Source organism: Barbus barbus, assembly GCF_936440315.1.
Source record: "Barbus barbus genome assembly, chromosome: 33".
In the NCBI taxonomy this organism is placed as follows: domain Eukaryota; kingdom Metazoa; phylum Chordata; class Actinopteri; order Cypriniformes; family Cyprinidae; genus Barbus; species Barbus barbus.
In genome coordinates this window covers 21,947,744-21,974,992 of record NC_136761.1, presented here as the reverse complement: position 1 = coordinate 21,974,992, position 27,249 = coordinate 21,947,744, and the positions used below count along the sequence as shown (strand labels likewise).

The following is a 27,249-nucleotide window of genomic DNA, read 5'->3' as shown; positions in this document are numbered from 1 at the left end:
TGGCTCAAAAAGTTTCATTAAAAATACAATCAAATATTTATATATATATATTTATTTATTTATTTTATTTTTTTATTTCAGGCAACATGAGAATCCAAGAATTATTATAAGCTTTGAAAATAGCATCTCTGAAGTAATTTAAAGGTCTGTTTGGAAATTTCAAACATTGCAGGCAAGTTCTGTTTTCCCCTCCCAAACTGAGCTGAACAAACACATGGATGTGTGGTGTGAGTGTGTATGTGCTCACCAGGGTTCAGTCCAGTGGTGGCATTAGTCATTAGTCAAAACAAAAATGGGCTCATGTTGGACTCAAGTTCACGATGAAACATCACACCAACTGGCCTCCCCTGTCCAGCTGAAAGCAAATGTAAATAGAGCTCTGATATATCTTCTCTGCAAAGCTAATTCATGATGTAATCAGAAATTAAAAGAAGGCCTGGCGGTTACGCGGGGCTGTGATACAGCTGAATTAAGCCCGGCCAAAGATTGGGAGCTGAGCTTAAGATGCTTAGCATCATGACACAGTCAGAGGTCTAACACACACCACTTTCCCTTGGATAATCCATATACACACTTGAAGATAGCTGAAGCAGGAATGGGGCATCATTCATATGGCATTGTTTTAGGAGTAACATAACATAAAAATGTGCCCGATTACAGAACATGCCAGGCAGTGGATCTTTTAACACCCATTTTGGGATACAAGCAGAAAGAAGAATGGAATAGATCATTCATATTAAAGGGACACAGATTTCAGCTGCATTCACACCATATACAGTATTCAGGGAGGGTCTATAGGACTGATCTCTGATCAGAGAAAGAGCCCAGAGCTGCTGGTCTACAGGTTCTGGATGTAGAAACCCAATCTGTTCAACAGCGGATTGCACAGGTTAAAAAAATAATAATAATAAATCAGTTGGCACAAGCTGATAATGATTAATTTAAGAAGAGAAAGAAATACCTCTGACAAAAATACATTTGTGAGAATAATTACAATGTACAATAAATATGTCAAATAGAATCAAATAATTCAATTATAAATGTAAAAAGTGATTGATATTATGGCACATAGAAATGGAATGTATTCAGAAGCAAAGAAAGTAGAATGAAGATTACATGCCCTCCAAACCACTAGAGGGCAGACATGACTTTCAATACGGATCGGATCCAAAGCACCTATTTCACCGCTCATAAACCATTCATTCAGTTTCCTCAAATGCGAAACGTGTGCACGTGGATGTGAAAGCGCGTTTTGGAGCACTGGCCTGGTATGTAAAGCTGACACATTCAATATACAAGTCAATGATGGCTCAACAGTGAATGGGTGCTTAACTCAGACTCACTCTGAAATATGCTATTAACTTTGCATCGAGAACCAATCCTAGCGTATGCCGATAATGCATCCTCAAGGAAAAACTGAAGATAGCCGGTCGCCCGTTTTAATGGATTCTCTCTTTTTTTTTTTGGCATCAAGCAACATTTTCCACACTTTTTTCACTAGTACAATTTATAACCCAACTGTAAACTGATCCCCGTTTCAACAAAGAGTAACATCGAAAGACTGTGACAATAAGAAGAAAATCTGAAATTGATTTTCGATTTCTCTCACACACACACACGTACACATACGGAGTTGTTGGGCTCCGTGGGATATCCCAGAACTCCATGTGGTCGAACAAACAGCAAGTTGTTGAAAGGCAGCTTTTATACCCATAGGGTCAGGGCCCACAGTGCAGCATCTTAGAGAGAGCTCACATTTAGGGATCTCGAACAGCTACATATCACAAATCTCTAAACTATGATTTGGGATTGTGATCACACCTGGTAACCAATCACAAAAAGGGCCAACTGTCTGCCTACAAAGTATGGAGAGTGGCATTTATGGGACTTTTTTGGGGCGATCATGCAAGAGAACCGATAAGGATGTTGGTACATTCTGTAGCAGTCGAGCGCTACTGACGACTTAGCCAGTGACACATTCATCCCGTAGGGTTGAATATGAGAGTTTGGAAATAGGGCAGGGCAGAAAACGGTGTGAAAACAGTTCTTGAAGAATCGTGCTGGAATGGAAGGCTTTAGGATAAGATGTAACAGAAAAGCAGTTTAAATTGGTTCCATTGTCATGTTTCATTTAAACAGGCAGGAAGAAGGGTAGCGAGCCCGGCAGATGTGAGGGTCCGGTCAGTGGTCTTAACCCAAGGCTGTCCGTGCCCATCAGTAGCGCTCCTTCAGATGCTTGTAGGAGAGAGGTGTGACAGCAGCCATCTGCGGTGTACAAAAAACATCACCACACACAAAAAAACTCTTTAGCACACATGAAGAAATGTATTTAACAGTTGAATTGGAAAGATATGATTAGCAATTTGATCGATTCATCAAAAATAACCACATAAACCCTGATAATTCCGTACACAACACCAACCCTAAACTAAATCAAACTCATATGCACCAAAGAACCATCCTAATCAGAGGAGGATCTGGTGGCCAGGAATGATTCACTCATATTTTTAGACCAAATAAAATGCTGATGTGAATCCTGGTTTAAGAAATGTTCTGGATTTCAAACAAGTACTCAATGTCACATATGCTGTCAATAAACTACAATTGATAGCTGCCGATTTGGGATTTTAATAAAACTGGGCTGTCTATGAAATAGAGAGGAGAAACATTTTCTGTGGCATTCCCTTTTGACAAAACCTTTAAAACCCGTAATTCACTTTTGATTTGGCCACCACCCCTCTGTTGATCAGACTGCCCCATAGGTAGAAATACAAGACGGAAGATGTTTAATGTGTAGTTTTACAATAATCTGTGAACTTATCCTTTAATTTGGACTGTTCTCTGTTTAAAATTAAAAGATAAATAATCTTAGATAACTGTAACAAACACATACTTAACATTAATATAAACTAATATATATATATATATATATATATATATATATATTTATTTATTTATTTTTTAATTTTTTTAAGTGTTTATAAATGCATTAGCACCTATGAATAGATTAATATTTTCCATTCAAAATGTGTTCTCTCTTTTTATTGTCTAATGAATTGTCGGATGTACCTTTGGTTATACATTACCAATATAATTAATTTGGGTGAATTTGTCGGTAAATGCAGATGTTCAAGAATTAACTTGTGTTGAACCCAGAACATTCCTCTTGATCATACTGAGCACTTTACCTGTATGTGTCAGTCGAGGAATCCTCTGACAGCTGAGAAGAACAGAAAGCAAGTTTAATGCTGGTGAGTACCTCCTATCTACATCCTTACCAAAAACGTATTGCAACCATCACAGATTGACCCCAAAAGCTTTTGGCACAAGTAAACATGCAAAACTAGCATGGCAGCATGCAGAATGCAAAGCATTAATGCAGGGGAACAATCACTGGAACCAAAATAATGTCATACAAAAGGTTAGACAGCCATTAGGCAGGTTAGACGACTTCCATTTGTCACAAAAGAAAAAGATTCCAAATACAAACACAACAACTACCACACCACACAAAATACCCAGTACAGCAGTAAGACCAACCACACACTCATGTTGTCATTCACACAAACAAACCCGGATGAGATTAACCAGAACATTAACCATGACAGAGGACTGGTTTAGTCAGTTAATAAGGACCCAATCACAGGTTACTTGAGGAGCACATGCATGACATAATGAGGGGCGGAGCTTCCCCTGGCAGGCTGAAAGGATCATTTAATATTCACTAATTCATTATTTTCCTTCCGCTTGTTTTTCGATTCCTTACTGTCAACAGTACAGCATTGTGGCTGATTATTTTAGTACTTTAATACTTTTTGTGTATAGGTCCAATAGCAGGATTACAGAAGAAAAATCCCATAAAAAATGTCCATAGAGAAAACAAATGTTAACAAACTTCCAGACAGATTTTTTTGAATGCAAAATTTCTGGTAACATGACAATACACAATCATGAAGATTATGCAGAATCACACAATTCTAAATCTTTATGGAGAAAATTAATGGGAAAATATTTCTGCAATACCAACCCATGAAAAAGTGTGAGGCTGTTGAGCTGCATTGTGTCTTTTTCGTAAATACGTCAAAGACTAGAGGTCTTTTCAGCCAACCAATGTGAGTTCATCCTGAGGTAGGGAGAATTTCCACAGCAGAATTCAGAGGAAATTAAAATCATCCCACAGAGGGGGCCGACTGAACCCAAGGGGAGGAACTACACCGACTAGGAGGCAAATCCCTTGTGGATGACTAGGGTAAGGTACTCAATTGGGGCTTTGATTGGAAAGTCTGGAGTCTTGTACCTGTTTACATGACAGAATTGGACTCGTCTGAAAAGGTTCTCATGAGCAGGGGTCTGGCTGAAGACTGAGAGGACTGGTTGCCCCCCACATGCGACTGACTTGGCTTTTTCTGAAAGGGTGGGAAGGGGGTGAAAGACACTTAGGACAGGATGGATCAGACACACACACCCACCCACACCCTAACACAAAACCGCTATACAGTACATTCTTCTTCAAAAAGAAGACAAAACACTGTGAAGGATGTTTATAATTATGAGATTTCATATTTGAGGGCACATGTTTATGCATGTTTTTAATTTCCATATAGATTATCCTTCATGGTAGAAATGATAAGGGCCATTTTTCAAACATAAACCTAGTCAGTTGTACTAGCTTATGAATATGACCACACAAAACTGTCAGCCAACACTCAAACAATATAAACCCATAAAGACCAACGATTTTACATAATTATTCCAGTTTCTTAATGATTTCATTAATTCTTTCAGTACTTTTGGAAAAAGTGCCAAATAACTGATTCTAACTGCACTTCTGTTCCAAAGTCTGGGCTCAGTAAGATTTTTTTTTTCCAATAATTTTATTAAAAAGTGACAGTAAATACATTTATAATGTCAAAAAATATTTCTATTTCAAATAAATGCTGCTTTTGAATTTTATATTCATCAATGATCATAACACCTGCTTCTTGTACATCAAATGAGCATATTAGAATGATTTGTGAATGAAGACTGGAATAACTGTCATCTATTATCAAAGCGATAAAACAATTTTAAAACGTGTCACAACAGAAAGTAGTTATTTTAAATTGTAATAATATTTTAAAAGGTTACCGTTTTTCATCAAATAAATGCAGTTTAATGCAATATATGCACTATTGAGTTTGACACTTGAACCCATTCTGTAGTACCCTATTTGAGGCTTAATTTAAAATGATAAAGAAATAATAATAAATAATGATTAATCACATTACGACGTATTTGTTTAATCATGAAAATATGCTAATTACTGTATTGTCCATATCAAATTATTTAAATGGTCCAAACTAAAAATGTCCCTTTCTTTGTTTTGTGCAATCCCCAATTCTAACATGACAAACACTCTCTCTCACATTCACACAAAATCTCATTCTGAATCAACCAGCACTGATGCATCCAGAAAGTGAGTGGTTTGGGTGAGGAGCGGTGCAGGCTGGGCCGAGCACGCATGCAGGAAACCCCGTATGTTTGTGTGCCGCATTCTCCTGGCTGGGCATGCAGGAAGAGACAGCTGAAGGATTCCCCATCATACCCTGCAGCCCTTACAGACGCACACTGAGGACCGCCTACCACCACCACGGCTCAACTCGAGGAGACAATTCTTGCACAAAGCCTCAAGACAAACACCCACCCAAAAAAAGCCACTGTGGTGCATATATTGACTGAAAATTAAAACACAGCACCCATGACAAACACGTTCGTACCAGAGTAGAACAACCTAGCTAGAGAACACCTCCTTTCAAAGAGGGAGAAGAGACAAACAGGTGGAGAGACAGCAGGCAGGACACTGATGATACAGACAGGCAACCCAAAGGAGGAAGGACAGTGAGACAAAAAACAGAAAAGGAGCAGGCAGAGAGACCTCAGTCACTCCAGGAAAAGCTGTGAGTGCTAGCAGTCTGCGACAGCATGAAGATAGTGGATGTTCCAGAGGAAGGAAGCCGTCGTTTCATCTACGGCACAGCACACAGGTGAGCAAGAGACCAAAGAGGACAGGAAAATTAAAGGAAGGTCAGGGGTAAGAAAAAGTGGGAATAAAGTTAAGGGAGAAGAGACAGAGAAACAAGAGTAAACATTATAAAGCTCCAGTAACTAGAACCTGCAGCATGTGCTGTTTGATTCAGCAGAATGTTGACAAGCTCAGCATAAATGAGTGGCTGGGATTTCTTTGTGTTTTAAACAAACTAAATTCTCTAGTGGAAATTACTAGGCACACAAATCATATAAGAAATGTATGGTCTGTAGAATAAATATTAAACTATCAGGAATTTAAAACAAGCCAAAAAAAAAAAAAAAAACTATACACTAACAGTCAAAAGTTTGGGGCTGGTAAGATTTATGTTTTTGAAAAAAAATATTATGCTCACCAAGGCTGCATTTACTTGCTCAAAAATACATTAAAAGCAGCAATATTTTTTTCTATTTTGGTATATTTTAAAATTTAATTTATTCCTGTGATGCAACGCTAAATTTTTTAGTATCATTACACCAGTATTCAGTGTCACATGATCCTCCAAAAATCATTCTAATATGTGACCCTGGACCACAAAACCTCTTAAGTCGCTGGGGTATATTTGTAGCAATAGCCAAAAATACATTGTATGTGTCAAAATTAGTGATTTTTTTTTATGCCAAAAATCATTAGGACTTTAAAGGCGATTTTCTCAATATTTAGATTTTTTTTGCACCCTCAGATTCCAGATACTCAAGTAGTTGTATCTAGGCCAAATATTGCCCAATCCTAACAAGCCATACATCAATAGAAAGCTGTATAAATCTCAAAAATGTACCCTTATGACTGGTTTTGTGGTCCAGGGTCACATATGCTGATTTGCTGCTCAATAAACATTTCTTCTTAATATAAATAACAAAAAATTTGAGCTGCTTAATATTTATAAAGAAACTTTTTTTTTTTTCAAAATTCTTTGATAAAGATAAAGACCTAAATAACTCCCGTTATTTAAAATATGAACTTTAAGTGTAACCTGTGTAATATTTTATTGAAAAGTATTGATTCCTTTGGGGGAAAAAATAATGTACTGACCCCAAACTTCGAACAGTAGTGTAGGACTGACTGGAAATTCTGAATAAATCAGATGCATTTGTATCTATTAAAACTAAAGTACACCTATGACCACATTCTAAATTAAAGCGTATAGTTGTTAAATTTTCATTCATTTTCAAATGACAGCTGAAAACAGGACTAAATTGCTGTTTTTCAAGATTGTCGTCAAGTCATTATTTAAAAAGAAAATGTAAAAAGTGTAGTTTTCTATTTCAATGTTTTTCCCCCCAGTCTTTCTAGGTACCTATAACACAAATTGTGATATAACCTCTACACAAGGTATCAAGTTACATTGGTTAATAAAGGCCATGTTTCCAATGGAGTTTATTAGACTATAAATTCTACATTTATTAAGGTTTACAACTGAATAAATGACATAATTCCTAGATCAAGTAATTAAGACATGACCATACATTCTATTTTCTCTCCATTGGTGGTTTTAATTGACATGCGGCATACTTGGAAAGCCCGCAGCACCTACCTGTGAGGAGGCAAGGGGCAGATTGGCACCGTATGCTCATCTCTGGCCTGAAAGCCTGCTTAACTAGTGTCACTAACAACAGAGACTGCCTACAGTGTGTGCTCACTTCCTCTGAATAATTCAAATGATTGGAGGGGTCTAATTATTGTTTCTAACTGTGTTACATGTTAACTGGTTGGGTAGCCACTCACAGCAGCACAGGGTGATGGACGTATTTGTGCTTGACTAATGAAATAAAGGGCATTTCAATCAGAGCTAAACACGGGACAAAAAGCTACAGGAGTCAAGGAGAGGACATCGAAGAAGAGTGATAGTAACAATTAGACTGATTGACTTCCTGTCTGTTTGACCAATCACAACAATCCAAACCATTCAGAGGCTTAAAACAAGGCAAGATTTCTGTTAGGAAAAAAGTCAATGGTGTAATTCATGACAATGAGGGGGAAGTAAAGAAAAACAGATGCTGGAGAAGTGACGGAGTAAAAGAAAAAAATATAAGGTCTTAAAAGATAAAATAAGGTAAAATTTGGCTGGTATGGATAAACCAAAGGCAGGGAGGTAATGCTGGGTTCAAAGAAAAATGTAACTCTGTGTCCCAACCAGGTGTGACGTGATAAAGCAACAAGTAATAAAAGACATCGTTCTTTCATGTAAATCAATTGTTGTGCAAACCAGTCACTCAGAGACATTTTTTCTGCCCACACTGGTCCCAAAATCGTGCTTCACATAACCATACAACATCAAATATCTTCTTATTGGCTGTGAATGAGTCACGTCACGCCTGGTTAGGACACCGTGTAAGATGAAAGAAGAACAGAAGAGTAGGTAAATCAGGGGGAATAACAAGAGAATCGGATGGATATGGTAGAAAGGAAAAATTCAAAGAGGGAAAGGGAGGGATAGATATACCTGTCGTGAATGGGGGCCTCTGGGCTTGCGAAGGACCACCAAAAGGATCTCTGGCAGCAGACTGAGGAGGATGAGGATGATGATAACCAGCCAGGCAGACACTGAACTCAGCAAGTTGGCAAACACAAAGTACAAACGCTGCTGCTTCAAAAACGGCCTAGGAAATAAGAGAGAGAAGGAAAGATATCGACCATACCAACTTCATTCTACAATAAAAGCTGGCTGGAAATGATCAACAGTGGAGCTGCAGCACAAAAAACATCCCCACGATTTCAGTTTCATGCTGACTTTAACGTTTCCTCACCATATGATGCCTCCCCAGAAGAAACTGAAGAAAACATAGAAAGCCAAAGAGCCCCATATCACAAAATGATTGATCCACGTCCAGTGCCGTGTGTCCAGAGCCAGCTAGGAGAGGGAAAACAGTCAGTCTCTGACAAATGAAGATCTGAGTTACTTTTTATAGTTATAGACCAACCAAGCCACCAACCTTCAATGTAACAGTAAAAACAAGGACGGTAAAGACAATTGTTCCATAAGACCAGTTTCCAAAGACCTGAAAAATTAAGGAGTAAATCAAATGCAATTCCCAATTTTTTATTCACAGACATTAAAAAGCACAACCATCTCTAACCTGCCCATTATCCTGTAAGGCTGGATTGCTGAACAGGAAACGGACACCAAAGAAGAACAGGAGACCCTGAAAAATTCCTAATACTGTCCAGTAGAGGAAGGGGCGCCAGCGTAACATGGCATTATTGGCTATTTCTCTGTAAGAACACAGTGTTTCAGCAACAGCACTGTACAAAATAAATAAGCAGAAGAGCTGCAGTGCAGAGTGTTACCTGTAGAGGATGGCATTGTCCAGCAGAATCTCGATGGATATGTGCTGTTCCAGCAGGCTGTAGGCCAGAATGGGCATGGAGGTGAAGCAGATGTTGTACATCGTCAGATAGGCTGCGTCGTACAGGGGCTGGGAAGGGGAACGGGGGGAAGGATGGGGCACCGGGGAGGTTAATACCACGGTAAGGAGATCACACATATGCACACAACAAAGAGAGGGAAACTGACTGTGTAGCTGCATGCAATGGTCACTTGATATATATATATATACACAGGTGCATCTCAATAAATTAGAATGTTGTGGAAAAGTTAATTTATTTCAGTAATTCAACTCAAATTGTGAAACTCGTGTATTAAATAAATTCAATGCACACAGACTGAAGTTTAAGTCTTTGGTTCTTTTATTTGTGATGATTTAGGCTCACATTTAACAAAAACCCACCAATTCACTAGCTCAACAAATTAGAATACTTCATAAGAAATGTCTTACAAAAACATTTTTAGTTAATTGTTGGCCTTCTGGAAAGTATGTTCATTTACTGTATATGTACTCAATACTTGGTTGGGCCTCCTTTTGCATGAATTACTGCATCAATGGCAATGCATCGTGGCATGGAGGCAATCAGCCTGTGGCACTGCTCAGATGTAATGGAAGCCCAGGTTGCTTTGATAGCGGCCTTCAGGTCATCTGCATTGTTGGGTCTGGTGTCTCTCATCTTCCTCTTGACAATACCCCATAGATTCTCTATGGGGTTCAGGTCAGGCGAGTTTGCTGGCCAATCAAGCACAGAAACACCATGGTCATTGAACCAGCCTTTGGTACCTTTGGCAGTGTGGGCATGTGCCAAGTCCTGCTGGAAAATGAAATCAGCATCTCCATAAAGCTTGGCAGCAGAAGGAAGCATGAAGTGCTCTAAAATTTCCTGGTAGATGGCTGCGTGAACTGTGCACTTCAGAAAACACAGTGGACCAACACCAGCAGATGACATGGCAGCCCAAATCATCACTGACTGTGGAAACTTCACACTGGACTTCAAGCAACGTGGATTCTGTGCCTCTCCACTCTTCCTCCAGACTCTGGGACCTTGATTTCCAAATGAAATGTAAAATTTACTTTCATCTGAAAAGAGGACTTTGGACCACTGAGCAACAGTCCAGTACTTTTTCTCCACAGCCCAGGTAAGACGCTTCTGACGTTGTCTCTGTTTCAGAAGTGGCTTGGTAGCCCTTTTCCTGAAGACGTCTGAGCGTGGTGACTCTTGATGCACTGACTCCAGCTTCAGTCCACTCCTTGTGAAGCTCTCGCAAGTGTTTGAATCAGCTTTGCTTGACAGTATTCTCAAGCTTGCAGTCATCCCTGTTGCTTGTGCACCTTTTCCTACCCAAATTCTTCCTTCCAGTCAACTTTGCATTTAATATGCTTTGATACAGCACTCTATAAACAGCCACACCTTTCAGTAATGACCCTCTGTGACTTACCCTCTTTGTGGAGGGCGTCAATGTTCGTCTTCTAGATCATTGTTAAGTCAGCAGTCTTCTCCATTATGGTTTAAAAGAACAAGAGATACTGTAGGGATGGTCATTTAATTAAAACTCAAATGAAAATATTCTAATATTTTGAGATACTGATTTTTGACTTTCATCAGCTGTAAGCTCTAATCATCAAAATTAAAACGAAAAAAACTTTTGATATGTTTTGCTTTACATGCAATGAATCTAAAATATATGAAAGTTTCACTTTTTGAAATAACTTACAAGAAAAAATTTACTTATTCACAACATTCTAATTTACTGAGATGCACCTGTGTGTGTGTGTGTGTATATATATATATATATATATATATATATATATATATATATATATATATATATATATATATATATATATATATATATACACACACACACATATATACACATACATATATATATATATACACACACACGCTGGAAAATGTGAGGTCGAGACCAAATTATAGAGAATTACAGAGAATTAAAGAGACTTTTGAGCAGCTAAGAGGTGATTTCTCATATTTTTTTATTATACTGTTTTTTTTTTTTTTTTTATATAGATGACAAAAGCAGAAGTGAAAGGGTTCTACTAGAGGAGAAAGAAAGAAAGAGACAGATCGGACACAATGCAGGCCAGATTTAAACCCCTATCTAAGTTTGTTGAGTGCCAAGGCAAAATCTGCATAAGCACTAGCCACTACACAAAAGCTAATTGAAGTTTTGTATTAGTTTGTGCTTGTAATATATATCAAAAGAAAGAAGGGCAGAGAGAGAAATTCTGAGGAAAGTTGCAAAGGAAAGAGAACAGGAGAGGGACCTGCTGGGACGTAGTCTTCTAAAAAGATCTTTATTTGTACATACTGTACCTGCTGAGAGTATCCACAGAAAAACTGGTACAGGAACTGAGGTAAGATGAAGCAAAGATTCTGCAGGATAGAAGAAGAAAAGCTTTAAATCTTCAAAAGGATTCACTAAAACAACTATATTTATATTTACAGACTGAAACATGGTCCACTGGATGCCAGACGTACCTTATAAAAGAAGTACTGGACGAGATGCGCAATGCGCACATAGTAGAGATGCCCATGAGCCAGCAAAAGCTTCTTTAAGTGCTTGAGTTTAGGAATGGCGTAGTCACTGTTCCTCACAGCTTGACGACCTTCCTTACCTTTAATACCTGAACACACAATAGCAACATTACACTCCATCTTCAGAAAAATGCTTTTTTATATTTTTTTAATATATTTAAAAATGTATTCTTGTTATGGCAAAGCTGAATTTTCAGCATCATTACTCACCAATGCCCACGTGTGCCTCAAGGATCATGCTAACATCATTGGCCCCATCGCCAATGGAGAGAGTGATTGGGGAACCTTTGGAGTTCTTCACCATCTTCACTATCTAAATTGGATAAAAGAGAATTTTAGCCAACTAAATCATAAAGTATTATTGCATGTTATAATAAGCACCATAAAGAGCCGCCAAAATGCCGGTCTGCAGGTGTGACCTGAGCTTTCTGCAGGGGGGCCATGCGGCAGCAGAGCACAGCAGTACAGTTCTGGCAGATCTGCAGAAAGAGGCTCCTGTACAGACTGGCATCCACCTCACGCGGTAGGTTCATCACTAACGACAATGTCGCCCCATCTACGATGAAGCCGTAATCCTGATTTGTAGTAGACCAGCTCCTGTAGGACAATTATGACACTAAATTAGAGGTCATTAAATATACCGCACAATTGTACCAGAGAGTTACCAAAATTCAAATTCTGGCCAATACGATAAACTAACAATTATTTTCATGTTACAACCGATAATTGATAAATGGTTGATATTACAAGTATGCAGTTTTGTCTTAATCAAATCAATCATCTCAAATGCTACAATTAAGACCGTTTAGAGTATAAAAATAATAAATAAAAAATATAATTTAAAGTATAAATATAGACGACATTAAACAGTAATTAAATTGTTAATTATTAAATTTATGTTTTTAAGATTAACTTGGGAGATGATTAAATATATTGCCAAAATATACTAGAGATGAACAAATATTAAATTCTGGCTAATATGATAAACCGACAATTATTTTCATGTTATGACCAATAACTGATAAACTGGTTGACATTAAAACGACACAATTTTGTCTAAATAAAAAAAAAATTAAACACTAAAAATTCAAATCAACCATCTAAAATACTACAAGTAAATTAAGACATGACTTTTGTTAATTTTGAGTATAAAAATATTACTTGAAAGAGTATAATAGTCAAGCCATTTTGAGATTGGCTATAAATGACATTAAATAGTAATTGAAGTACAAATGATTGAATTAGTTATTAAATGTATGCGTTTTTAAGATGAACTCAGATGAGTGTTAGGTGATGAAAATGTCATTTAAAATGTTAAAAAGAAGAAATAAGAATGAACAATTAAATGCAATATTGACAGATATAATCAACTGATACTGATAAATGAAGAACAACAACAAAAAGAAGAACAAAAAAAAGACATTGTCAATGTAGTCTTTTTATATTTCTAAACTGTACCAAAAATTTACAACAAAGCCAGTAGGTCAAGGGTCTGACCTGGTGACCCCAGCTTTGACAGGTGGGGCATCCTGCACTGCTCTTTTATGGTAGTCCCGTAACAACTCAAGAAGTTTCTCCTCACGCTTTAACCTCTCATCCTCCAGTGTACGCACAGTCAGTTCCAGTAGCTCTGTACCCCGCTGGAACAGACGACAGGCATAGCAGGTAGACTTTGCAGTCTCCATTTTGTCCCCCGTCAGCACCCAAACCTTCATCCCAGCACCCTGCAAGGCCTCCATGGTCTCTGCTGCCTCCTCCTGAAGTCTGGGACACAAGATGTTAAGACATTAGGCTATTCAGAGTATCCCTTTGAGAAAACATGGCGCAAATACCAATTTGGGTCACCAACCGGTCCTCCACAGCGGTCGCTCCAATCAAACTCATGCCTGTTTCCACCTGGTTATACATGGCCATGAGTTTCTCCTCTCTATCCTGCAGAGCCAGTCTAGCCGCTTTCAGCCCAGTGTCTGCCACAGCATATTCTTCAGCACTCAGCTGCTTATAGGCCACACACAGTGTACGGTAACCCTCCTGGAGAGTGAAAACACGCAATTAGGCCAGAATTGACTGACCTTTTCAATATTTAATGTCTCTACAGGACATCTCTTTCAACACAGAGATATAATGTAGGAGGTTTGTGCTTTATTCCAGTAAAAAATCTAAACGGTCATCTCATCCTTGGAAATTAAAAGATGCTGCATCATGCTGAAATCTATTGTAGTACCGTTGCATTTCGCTCAACATGCATGCGAATCCCGTCCACCTCCTCTGGTTTGACTCTTGGGAAGATGGAAGAATCAGCTCCCTTACAGAAAAGCAACGTCTCCCCTAAATAAACAGAGGTGAGAGACATTCAGAGTCATCATCTGCAAAACTCACAAACACAATGCTAAGATGTTCATGGGGGTTGCTAAGTGGTTGGTGTTCTACTAAATTTTTATTTTTTACAGCTATTTATTCTGAAGTGAAATACATGAAGGATTTTAACCTTAACAGAAAGACATGACCTAAAACAAAGATACAAAATATTGTGTCAAAAAGAAATGAAATCAAATAAGAATTTTCTGTGCTTGGGTCCCTGATTTAATGCAAACCTATGGCATTTTCCTTGCTTTATCCACCCAGTCTAATTGCTACAAAGTTCAGCCTCCTCACATGGTTTGAGTTATCATTCATGTCAGCAGGAGGAATACGTGTTATTTGTATATTCAAATCAATAACCCTGATTATGAGCAACAGCAAAAGCCATAGCATGCACCACTAAGGATCTCCAGCTCACCTGATTTGGTTTGCACGATGACGCTCATTCTCCTTCGAACTGGGTCAAAGTTTAGGACATGGAGCAACTTGTACCTGAAACGTTAGATAAATCTTATATAGACCCTTAACTGCCATAAAAATCTTTTTATATAACTTAAAAACATCTAGGGTGTAAGTGCTAATGCAGCATATTAGCAATCTTCTTCATGAGTCTCTAATTTCAAGGGTCATGACTTACTCCTCTATATCATTTTCCCTGTTCTTTATCTTCATGCTCTTGCTCTCCAGACCAAGGAAGGTGAAGCCATATCTGAACAGGAGAGAAGTTATGCCTGTAAGTGCCAGCATGGGTTATTATCAGACCAAAAAAGAAACGCATCTATTATACGCATCTTACTTCATGGCTCCTTTGACCAGTGCGATCTCATCTGGAGATGACGCAATGAAGCCTCTTTCCTCCTCCGGCTGGGGCAGCATCCCGTCGATCCCGTCAACTTGGTCCGTAAGTACTTCTTCCGATCCAGCCTCCTTCACCTGCACCGTGTGACACAGACACAAGGCCCGCAGGAACAACTCTTCTTTCTCCTGATAGATTGAAATAAAGAGGCATACAAAATGACACATGATTCTTTGTGAAACACAACCATACTTGTGAAAATAGGTCTTAATCAAAAAAATAAAATTAAATCTAAATATTAGATAAACTATTCGAAATGTGAAATGTTGCCTTTTCAACTGAAAAAATAAAATAAAAAAAAGTTTAGGATGAAGTACTAAAATTAATAAAAAATAAAATTAAAATAAAAATAAAAATAAATAGAAAAATGAAAACAACCAATGGACAAAAACAAGAAAATTAAAATGACAACTTAAATAGAATACAATTTTTTAATAAAGACTATAATAGCATTAAGGCCTGTTCACACCAAGAACAATAACTATAAAGATATCTATAAACTATATTTGCGTCCACACCAGCGGATGATATCGTCTGATCATTCTAAGGCACATTTATAAAAATTACTAATATGTCTTAATTGAACTATGGCCTAATCCTGGCTTAGGCTAAACCCGGTCTATGAAACCGGGCCTATAAATATTATTAGTACAATACCATATTTTTTTCATCAAAATTGGTAGAGAAAAGTGAAATTCCACTGGTATCAGTATTGATTACTAACATTTTGGTATTATGACAACCCTAGTATACAGATCACGTGCATTACACACTGACAAGGGCCCTCACAAAAGAAATGCTCTCAAAGGACTGCTCGTTTATGATGAATAGGAGAGCGTTCAAAAAAAGCAGTAAATACACATAACTTCAGTCCTTCATAGCCTGCCAACACAAACATTAGACATTTACTGTTTATATCGCAGCCTCTGAGGTCTGCAGTCAGTTTACATATTGAGGTGTACAAATCCAACAACACAATCCGTAAATGTAAAATCAATCCCATCTGAGGTCCTTGGGGTCTCAGAATGAGTGTCACTCACCAGTCCAGCCTTCTGCTGCAGTTTATTCACAGGCCCGTCCGTCACAGTGAAGCCGTCCAGCTCGCTCCGGGTGTCTCTGTATTTGTACTGGAAGCCGTCTATACAGCACTCGATGAACTCCATGTTGTTCTGGGTCAGCGTGCCTGTCTTGTCTGTGAATACATATTCCACCTGCAGGACGCAGACAAATGTTGACCTTAACGACTCTAAACCCAGGCAATAAAGCACGTTCGCAAATGAACAGAGTCTGAGGATAAGGACGGACAATTAATTTGTGACAAAACCAGTCTGCTTGCATAAATCAGTTTAACAAAGCATGGCCTGTAATTTAGAGTAATTATCTGCATAACCAGCCAAGGGCGATCTATGACCTCACTACCCATGGAAGAGCCAGGGACAGCTCAGATTTATTCAAATCATGGTTGACTTCTGAAATCATCTGAAACACATTCTACATATGAAAACAAATAGCTAAAGAGTCAGATCTGAGCTCAGGTCTGAACAAAGTGTCTAACCTGGCCAAGTTCCTCATTGAGGTCTGAAGTGTTGACAAGCGCGCCTTCTTGGATCTCCGGGTCAAAGAAGTCTTTATCCCAAGTGATAAAGAAAGAGCCGAGGAATTTCTGCATCTCCACGGTTACGTACATGGACACGGGGATTATAAAGTTGAAGAGGACCATGAAGGAGAGGAAGTCTGTAAACATCTTCAAATACTGAAACAAAGACAGAACACCTGCATTCAGTCTCTTCAAAGACTCAATGTCTGGAACAGCAAAGGTTAAACATAAAGCTAATCCCTAATTATGATTTATTAAGTAAGATCTGTGTAAGAGCTGACCACAGACACCTGAGGCCAGATTAGCTCATAATTTATATTAATTGTATCAAGAATGACTGATGATATAGACAGAGTTGCTAATTGATCCATGTAATCGTTCAAATTGGTCAGATGTGAAATCCACAGACTACTCACCATATTAGTGTCTTTCTCCTTCTGAGTTTTCTGGTTGTACCAGGGCTCATCCTGACCTTCTTTGCTCTGCCATACATACTTTAGCGTAGTACACACAACAGCTTTACTGATAAGGATACACAGATACACCAGCAGAAAGGCATTGATGGATCTGCAAAGAAGAGAAAACATACACATGATCATATGTACTTAATTATGTTACGTACATATAAAACCATATAAATATGCCAAAATAAGATGCAATTTTTAGCACACATCACTAAAGTTTCCCTGATTCACTTATTATTTTTTAATTTATTATTATTTAAATTTATAAATATTTATATATTGAATTTTTTTTTGCATGTTTGTCACACTTTAATGTTTCAGATCATCAAACTAATTTAAATATTAATCAAAGATAAAACAAGTAAACACAACATGCAGTTTTTGAATGAAGTTTTTTATTATGAAGGGAAAACAAAATCCAAACCCACATGGCCCTGTGTGAAAGTGTTTGCCCCCCTAAACCTAATAACTGGTTGGGCCACCCTTAGCAGCAACAACTGCAATCAAGCGTTTGCGATAACTTGCAATAAGTCTGTTGCAGTGCTGTGGAGGAATTTTGGCCCATTCATCTAGGCAGAATTGTTGTAATTCAGCCACATTGGAGGGTTTTCGCGCATGAACCGCCTTTTTAAGGTCATGCCACAGCATCTCAATAGGATTCAGGTCAGGACTTTGACTAGGCCACTCCAAAGTCTTCATTTTGGTTTTCTTCAGCCATTCAGAGGTGGATTTGCTGGTGTGTTCTGGATCATTGTCCTGCTGCCGAACCCAAGTTCGCTCCTGCTTGAGGACACGAACAGATGGCCGGACATTGCCCTTCAGGATTTTTTGGTAGACAGCTGAATTCATGCTTCCATTTATCACAGCAAGTCTTCCAGGTCCTGAAGCAACAAAACAGCCCCAGACCATCACACTACCACCACCATATTTTACTGTTGGTATGATGTTCTTTTTCTGAAATGCTGTGTTACTTTTACGCCAGATGTAATGGGACACACACCTTCCAAAAAGTTCAACTCTAGTCTCGCCAGTCCACAGAGTATTTTCCCAAAAGTCTTGGGGATCATCAAGATGTTTTCTGGCAAAACTGAGACTAGCCTTTATGTTCTTTTTGCTCAGCAGCGGTTTTCGTCTTGGAGCTCTGCCATGCAGGCCATTTTTGCCCAGTCTCTTTCTTATGGTGGAGTCATGAACACTGACCTTAACTGGGGCAAGTGAGGCCTGCAGTTCTTTAGATGTTGTTGTGGGGTCTTTTGTGACCTCTTGGATGAGTCGTCGCTGCTCTCTTGGTATAATTTTGGTCGGCCGGCCACTCCTGGGAAGTTTCACCACTGTTCCATGTTTTCGCCATTTGTGGATAACGGCTGTCACTGTGGTTCGCTGGAGTCCCAAAGCTTTAGAAATGGCTTTATGACCTTTTTCAGACTGATAGATCTCAATTACTTTCTTTCTCATTTGTTCCTGAATTTCTTTGGATCTCAACATGATGTGTAGCTTTTGAGGATCTTTTGGTCTACTTCACTTTGTCAGGCAGGTCCTATTTAAGTGATTTCTTGATTGCGAACAGGTGTGGCAGTAATCAGGCCTGGTTGTGGCTAGAGAAACTGCACTCAGGTGTGATAAACCACAGTTATGTTTTACCGGGGGGTTCGGGGGCAGCCACACAGGGCCATGTGGGTTTGGATTTTGTTTTCCCTTCATAAAAAAACCCCTTCATTTACAAACTGCACATTGTGTTTACTTGTGCTATCTTTGATTAATATTTAAATTTGTTTGATGATCTGAAACATTAAAGTGTGACAAACATGCAAAATAATTAAAAATCAGGAAGGGGGCCAACACTTTTTCACACCACTGTAGATAATTATATATTAGTTATGAATTTTAGTAGACGTTATTAATTTAAATGAATTCTGATTCACATCATACTGATTCACTCGATTTGATACTGATTCAGGAATATTAATGTGGAGATAATATTTTTACATCCACCAAAAATCACACAGATCAATCTTGGTATTTGCAATCAATATAAAATCATTCAAATTAACATTGCTAATAATCCAAAAATCAATATTTCAACATGACTGCACACCAGTGTTGGGGGTAACGCATTACAAGTAACGCGAGTTATGTAATAATATTACTTTTTTCAAGTAACTAGTAAAGTAACGCATTACTTTTTTCCCATTTATTGACTGACAGTGCGCTGTCATTCTGTTACTGTAGTTATAGACTAAATGTGAATGTGCATTAATTCATCCCACTCGCAAAAAACTAATTTAGTATTCATCAAAATTAATTAAATGCAAACTCAGAATATGACGCAAAAAGAATATGCATCAGAATATGATCCAGTTCAACCATACTAAGCAGCAAAAATGACTTTAGATAAACTAACAATTGTACTTCGTTGTTTTTTTATTGCTGAAGAGTGTTCAACCTTCTTCTCCTGCGTTCTACTGCACAGGTCGTGAATTTACTCTTCCTTCAGCCTGAGGTCTATTCATTACACTTTTTGGTGTGAAAGGGCTTTTACATTTGCTATGATTAGAACTTTCTTGTATTAAAAACAAGCCCTGCTCATATTTAAAAAGTAACGCAAAAGTAACGTAACGCATTACTTTCCATAAAAAGTTACTAAGTAACGTAATTAGTTACTTTTTTAGGGAGTAACGCAATATTGTAATGCATTACTTTTAAAAGTAACTTTCCTCAACACTGCTGCACACTAGAGTATAATCCCGCTCTCCTCACTCGCTTACTTTTCAACAGCTGATCGTTTCTGAGATTTGCCCTGGTAGTTGAGCGCCATCTTCGTCTCCATGCCTGTGTATACTGCGACACCTTTAAAAGGGAAAGCAGCAAAGAGTGATTCTGGGGAATGTAATTCCTCGTCATTAAAAATTTCTCTAATTAAAAGGTGCAAGGGCCTACCATAAATCTTCTTGGTGTTTTTCAACGTAGCACCTTTTAGGAGAAGGTTCTCTGGGCCCAAAGATCTAAATTAAACCATAAAAACAAACAATTATGTCAATAAAGACACATCCTGGCATCCAAACCCACGTTAAAGTGGCTCCTAATGAGCAGCATTGCTGGAAATATGTAGGCCGGTTTGGCCTGGCCCGCTCTCGTGAAGGACACGGCGTAGAGAAGCTGCCAGGCCGGCTTTACTTTAATGCTGCTATGGCGTTACGGGTCGATGGAATAATGATCAGAGGCTAATGCAATGGGAAAAGACAGAGCTAAAGTGACTAGGAGGTACTGTGGGATATAGTGGGCCCATGGGAACGGACCAAAGACGGTCTCACCTTACTTCTGGCTCCTGCTCCGGCTTGTAAATGTGCATTCGACCCACAAACCTGCAATAGGGCAAACAAGCTCCAGTCAAGCACGTACACGCTCATATATGTTCTCTCAACCACAAACACACACGGAATGAATGCACAGACGTCCCAGGAATTTAATCAGAGTACTTGATGAGGTCAAAATGAGAACATTCAGTGGAGGTAAAGAACCATCGCCATCATGCGCATGCATTAGCGATTCGTTCATCTTATATAGACTCCTTCCCCATTAAAGAGGCTTGATGATAATATCTGTATTCTAGTACAGTACACTTATGCAAATGAGTCTTGTACGAAATGAACCAATTACAAGGAAGATGCTCATTGGTGATGACCCAACAGTCTGGCATATTGGCAACAGCCCTTTGAAGGTTTTTTTTTTAGAGACTGAATTTTAGCAGGCGACATCTGGTGCTCTAGAAATCATAACTGCAAATGTTCTTTCGTCTAAAGAGGCTTTAATGAGATGTGCTTAACGATAGGGGGTGCTGCTGAGTTAAACTGCTGGTTGGAGGCCAAGGACTTCCTCTCTAAACTTGCACATTGTGTTTGTTTCAAGGTCCGTTTGTTCTTATGCTCAAACAGAAAGGCTAGATAGTGTCCGACTCTTCCATGGAATCACACCATTAGCTGCTGATCTGAAATCAAACAACCTAAAGAGAACAGCTGAGCTGACACTAGACTTAACATATTCAAGAACGATCGCAATGCCTTCTGCTTCACCATGAGGCAGCGAAAGGGATTTCGGTTAAGTGAGTATTTGTGCTAGAGGAGTTCGTACTTGTAGAGGTCAGGCTGGGGTTGTTCACACTCGATGGCGGCAGTGAGAGCCTGCAGGTCCTTCTCTGTCTCTGGCACTGTGTAGTGTGTCTACAGGAAAGACAGGCAAATTAGTATTCCAGGTCATGTTGTATACACAAATACAGACGGATGGAAGTGGGAGAAAGACTAAGAGCAGAAGGATGATTATGACAAGATCTGGGCCACCCTATTTAAAGACTTTGGCTAAAGGAGAGTAAAGGAATGGTATATGAATCCATATCTCATATTCTGTTTATACTTGAACAGAAATCACTCTAGGCAATTCTGAAAGCAAAAACTATAGATTAAAATCTACATTATATCAAGACAATTATATTTGTGATTACAAGAAGAAAAACAGTAGAAAGGATATAAGACTGAGTGCATAAGCTCACTTTGTGGTTGGATTCTCCATCCAAGCTGGCTGTGGTGACAAAACAAGTACTGTCTTCTCGACTGGACTGCAACAGAATCAGGTCACAGGGAAAGGTCTCGTCCTCCACCACTTCAACCACATCACCCACCTAACCAGAAGCACATTGACATTAACGCAAGACCAAGTGCAAATACTGTAATAAAAATATATAATTTTCAAGTAATATATAATGGAAATACTAAAAACTCGAGGTAAAATGAAGTTTTACCACATGTGTCTCCTGTTTTAAACAGATTCTGCTGTTTTTATAAAACGGTCACCTTTTCTTTAAAATGTCATTAAGTTTGCATATTAAGTGCCTTTGTAATTATTGGTAATATTAATTAAAATTGACATACAAATAACAATTTTGGTATCATGTTGGGCCACCACTTGATGTCTAATTTGGGGCTGTAGAACATAATTAATATTAGTGACATTTTAAAATACCATTTTGATGAATATTTCTATTCTTGATATGTAAAAGAGTCTTAAGTGAGTGTTTGGGTTCCTGATTGCCATTTGTAATAACATCTACTGTAAAATATGGGAATATATAGCAAAAATATATGCTCTGCACTCATTTGATCAAAAATAGAGTAAAAACAATAATAAAGAGAAATTTTATTACAACTTAAAATAAGTTTTTTCTATTTTAATATACTTTAAAATATGTAATTCCTGTGATGGCAAAGCTGACTTTGTAGTATCATTACTTCAGTCTTCAGTGTCACATGATCCTTCAGAAACCATTCTAATATGTTGATTTGCTGCTCAAGAAGCATTTCTCATTATTATCAATGTTGAAAACAGTTCCACTGCTTAATATTTTTCAGGATTCTCTGATGAAAGTTCAAAAGAACAGCATTTACATCAAATAGAAATATGTTTTAACATTATGAATGCCCTTAGTGTCAGTTCTGATCAGGCTCAGCCTTGTTGAAAAAATTAATCATTAAAAACGGTAGTGTATGGTTATAAAAGTGGTTATCAGCTACAACACAAATTAATTGACATTCAGCTAGCCGTTTTGGCAAACTCTTCCAAACATCTGTGACCCTAAATGTTTTGACAGTGTGCAACACGTTCCTTCCATTCCATATACAGCAAGGAAACACTCCCAGCTGTGAACGCCCCTAGTGGGCATATTTTTTGTCCACAAAGTACGGCAGCTTGCCACACCCGGCTCTCACGCTGCCTGTTATATGAAAGACTTGGCGAGGGTGCAGCAACTAAAAGGTACCTTGATCTTCTCACTCTCCTTCTTCACTGACTGGCCGTCCTCTAACAGAGTAACCGGGTACTTATTCACCTCTTTGTCTGCTTTATGCCGCAGCCAGTCCTCATAACCCTGAGGAGAGACAGAGAATGTGAGAACAGTATGCCAGTGTGTGTGTGAAAACCACAGAGGGTCAAATGAGGAGTGACATCATCTCACATGCAAAAATAAAACAATTCTCTGAGAATTTCCATCACATATAGCAGGTCTGTATTAATAATGGAAACTGTGAGAATGAGCTGAGGGAGTGGAGTCATTTGAAGTCAAAGTGGGCTGGGGTCACACAGTCCCCTGGGCTCTTATTTCAAAGCCCAAGTAAGGCCTGAGCTCCTCTCAGTGTGAGGCCACAGATATCTGGAAGGAAGTCCACCTTCCATTGTGCTTTACAAAAAAGCTTGCGGCAGGCCGGTGGAAAAAGTTGATCCTAAAACAATACATCAAAAGCTGCGAGAGGACCGCTGTGTTGTGACAAGCCCCCGCATCATTTGTTTTGTCTGTGAGAGATGGCCCCCGGGGTCAGGTGGACTCTCGGAAGGGGTCAGCATTATTTAAACAGTGACACATGGCTATAAAACATCAACCCCTGGTTTCACAGACAAGGCTTAAGCTAGTCCCAGACTAAAATGCATGTTTGAACTGTCTCGGCTAAAAATATCTTGCTCTGACATATCTCAGTGTTAATGTTCTGTGTCAAGATGCACACCTTAATGTTTTCTTCTAAGGCATTTTTGTAAAAGTTATCATCAAATTAAAACATCTTAATTTAACTAAGGCCTAGTCCTGGTTTAAGCTAAGCCCTGTTTGTGAAACTGGGCCCAAGTGACTTAGTGATAGCTAAAGAGTAATATAGAGAGATAGGAGCATATTCAGAACATAATAAAACCAACCTGTTTGATGGCCGTCACTGTGATGACAAAAAACAGAGGTAAACCACTGGTCACGGGGCTGGTTGGGGTATCAACAATAACCTATAAGAAGAGACATGTATGTATTATTAACAAAGCTGAATTTCAGAATCACTTCCAAAAAGGGGAAAAAAAAATAAATATTTTTTTAAATAAAAATTTAAAGTGCACCCATCAGTGATGCTACCATTCACGGCAAATGAAATTCTAACTATCTGTTAGCTACAATTCCTGTGGGTGTACTTATCTCTATATCAACAATATTTTAAACATATATGTACATATGTTTAAACTGTATTTATCTGTATCTGAACGTGTTTAATGTTAACTGTATGCACCAAGGGTCTGAGAGTAATGCAATTTCAATTCTCTGAATTGACAATAAAGCTGACTTGACTTGATTTTATGGATAGTTGCTTCATGTCCCTTCTTGAGTATCAAGCAAAAACATTATTGGTCTTACATGGTCATGGCAGGAGTTGAAATTAGGAACTTTGCACAGGCAGGTTGGTAGGCGAGACTATTCTCACACAACACTGCCATTCAAGTATTTGATCAGTAAAAAAAAATTAAGCAATTTAATTATTGTATTCACCAAGATTGCATTATTTTTATCAAAAGTAACAGCGAAGACTAAGTATTTAAAATTAATGCTGCTTTTTAAATTTCTATTTATAATAGAATCTGGAAAAATTGTATCATGATTTCAACATTGATAATAATAATAAATGTTTGTTGAGCATCATATCAGCATATTAGAATGATTTCTGAAGGATCATGCGGCACTGAACACTGGAGTAATTATGCTGAAAACTCAGCTTTGCATCACAGGAATAAAATGCATTCTAAAATATGTTCAAACAGTTACTTTGAATTAAAATTTGTTTTGAGTAACAAACTGAGCCTTGGTGAGCATAAAGGAGATCGTTAAAAACTTTTTTTTTTTTTTTTTTTTTTTTAAATGTTACCAACACCAAACTTTTGAACTGTGCCGTATAATGTGACGTATTTAATTTACATATATTTAAATGTTTAATCTGTAAATTCCTTTTTGTAAATTAAGGATATTCAAACTCATCGATTCCAGAAAGAGGTGGGTAGTAACGAGTTACATTTACTTGAGTAAATTTTTTGGGTAACTAATACTTTGAGTATATTTAAAAATGGGTACTTTTACTTCGTTACTGTGGGCGACGCTCCTCTCGTTACTTTATCTTAATGCAATACAAGTTAAAAATACTTCAATTTATTCCAAACACGCCGTCTACTTTTTCTCTGGGCAATGAGCGATGCCCGTTCGCGAATGATTCATTCTTTTGAGTCAGTTCTTTTCAAAGGCTTGATCAAACCAGTGAATCGGTTCGCGAATCACTTTTAATGATTCGTTCAGGTCACTGCCGCACGCGCCGAGTCGTTTGAAGCGGTTCTCACTCAGTGTTGTAACAGAAAGTTTAAGAACATCAAGAGCGTTGAAGACGTGGCTTTGGATCTACAGTCAGTTGAAAGCAAATCTGCAAAGGCTAGCTATATGAAGATCTTTATTAGATGAACACTGCGTGTGCTGTCAGTTCCACAGGTATAGATTCGATTACAGTACACGATACCACTACATTACCAGTTTGTTGTACATGTACCTTACACATTAAATACTATGTATAATTTATTCATTAAATAAGCTGTCACAGAGTATGAAATGAACACCTGCCAAACCCGAAATGCCCGAAATGCCTTAGCCTAGACAAAATGAATATTGATATTTTCACAATATTTGCGCTTGCAGAAATAAAGGCTACACTTGTTTACATTTTGCAGAATAGACGGAAGAAGATCCATCAATGTGTATTTGTGTCGTTATGTTCAGATGTTCTGTAGCGGTCATGTGAGGAGTATTCACTCTTCTCAGTGTCAGAGGTTATATGCATGTATACATTTAGAATACATAATTAAACTTTAAAATATAATTTAATTTAATTCAGTGATGCAAATCAGAATTGTTATCAGCCGTTACGCCAGTTTTCAGAGTCATACGATCCTTCAGAAATCATTCAAATATATTGATTTATTACCAGTGTTGCTGAAAAAAACAGCATATGCTAGTTAGGTATGTTTTGAAGCTGGGATGCTGGTTTATGCTGGTCCTTAGCTGGTCATGTGGTCAGACCAGCACATGACCAGCTTAAACCAGCTAAGGGCCAGCATAAACCAGCAAAGGACCAGCTTAAATCAGCTCAAACCAGCATCCCATGCTTCAAAACATACCTAACCAGCATATGCTGTTTTTTTCAACAGGAAACAGTTTTGCTGCTTAATTATTTTTTGGAACCGGTGACATTTTGTTCAGGATTCTTTTATGAATAGAAAGCTAAAAAAGAACAGCATTGATAATAAATCAGGCTGATAAAAATTCTGATTTGCATCACTGAAATAAATTACATAAAAAAAAAAACATTAAAAGTATTTTGAACGGCAGTGTGTGTGTGTATATGTGTGTGTATATATATATATATATATATATATATATATATATATATATATATATATATCCTCCTGAGACCCCCCCAAAAAAAGCTTTGTGAATTTAGTATTTTTTCATGTCATTACATTGTTTAGAGCATTAGAAAAAAAAATTAAATTAACATTTTTGAAAAATCATATTTTATTAATATTTTTTTCTATGTCCTCTGTAGAGGACACTAGGACTAAGTTTTCCTAAAAATAAAATGGCATGAATAGACATCAAAAAGGCAAAAACAATGGGATTTTTTTTTTTAAATCACCAATACATTTTTAGGTTTCAGGATTTTTTTCTTCTAAACTTTGTTTAAGGATGATTCTCAACTATGTTATAAAATATATAACAAAATTATTTGATATACCATTTTGTTTTATGCAATATGTCTGTACAAATTTCCATAAACTGGTTTTCCCTTTAAACACAGTGTATCTATACTGTATCTAATTTGCATATTAATGGATTGCTGTTGGGACAGCATGTTGAAAAAATAATTGTCATAATGGGAGTAATAATTGGCCAGATTTTCATAATAATATCTAATATTTCATAACAAAATAGATATATAATTTATTTTCCTATTCAATTGTAATGTCTCCCAAAATGCATAATAAACATCATTTTAGTCCTGGTGTCCTCCACAGTTGGACAATTTGTCAAAAATTTGTTTAAATTTAAAAATGTTATTGTCATTTATTGGACATAATAATAAAAAATGGCCTCATAACAGCTTGCATTCTTGCTGGTATTGTTTATGTACTT

General features: G+C 37.7%; 1 protein-coding gene across 4 annotated transcripts in view; it reads right to left on the bottom strand.

Annotated features, from left to right (window-relative positions):
- Positions 1 to 78: 78 nt before the first annotated feature.
- The window catches only part of LOC306853669 (phospholipid-transporting ATPase 11C-like), a 76,199-nt gene continuing 49,028 nt past the window's right edge, over positions 79 to 27,249 (bottom strand). The window contains exons 4-31 of one of the 4 annotated variants that reach the window (XM_079391242.1): positions 23,958 to 24,038; positions 23,035 to 23,142; positions 21,772 to 21,900; positions 21,357 to 21,445; positions 20,540 to 20,590; positions 20,166 to 20,230; positions 19,994 to 20,075; positions 17,181 to 17,331; positions 16,723 to 16,920; positions 16,208 to 16,378; positions 15,108 to 15,295; positions 14,949 to 15,020; positions 14,730 to 14,803; positions 14,175 to 14,278; positions 13,800 to 13,981; positions 13,448 to 13,714; positions 12,370 to 12,547; positions 12,161 to 12,263; positions 11,894 to 12,039; positions 11,729 to 11,788; positions 9,353 to 9,480; positions 9,142 to 9,277; positions 8,998 to 9,063; positions 8,812 to 8,915; positions 8,508 to 8,664; positions 4,298 to 4,406; positions 3,189 to 3,220; positions 80 to 2,265 (exon numbers count right to left, since the gene is read on the bottom strand). In XM_079391242.1, the coding sequence (XP_079247368.1) occupies positions 4,302 to 4,406; positions 8,508 to 8,664; positions 8,812 to 8,915; positions 8,998 to 9,063; positions 9,142 to 9,277; positions 9,353 to 9,480; positions 11,729 to 11,788; positions 11,894 to 12,039; positions 12,161 to 12,263; positions 12,370 to 12,547; positions 13,448 to 13,714; positions 13,800 to 13,981; positions 14,175 to 14,278; positions 14,730 to 14,803; positions 14,949 to 15,020; positions 15,108 to 15,295; positions 16,208 to 16,378; positions 16,723 to 16,920; positions 17,181 to 17,331; positions 19,994 to 20,075; positions 20,166 to 20,230; positions 20,540 to 20,590; positions 21,357 to 21,445; positions 21,772 to 21,900; positions 23,035 to 23,142; positions 23,958 to 24,038 (3,195 nt within the window). In that variant the 3' untranslated portion in view covers positions 80 to 2,265; positions 3,189 to 3,220; positions 4,298 to 4,301. Of the gene's footprint in view, positions 2,266 to 3,188; positions 3,221 to 4,189; positions 4,407 to 8,507; positions 8,665 to 8,811; positions 8,916 to 8,997; positions 9,064 to 9,141; positions 9,278 to 9,352; positions 9,481 to 11,728; positions 11,789 to 11,893; positions 12,040 to 12,160; positions 12,264 to 12,369; positions 12,548 to 13,447; positions 13,715 to 13,799; positions 13,982 to 14,174; positions 14,279 to 14,729; positions 14,804 to 14,948; positions 15,021 to 15,107; positions 15,296 to 16,207; positions 16,379 to 16,722; positions 16,921 to 17,180; positions 17,332 to 19,993; positions 20,076 to 20,165; positions 20,231 to 20,539; positions 20,591 to 21,356; positions 21,446 to 21,771; positions 21,901 to 23,034; positions 23,143 to 23,957; positions 24,039 to 27,249 lie in introns of those variants that run through there. The other 3 variants (XM_079391244.1, XM_079391245.1, XM_079391243.1) reach the window with 3 other exon arrangements.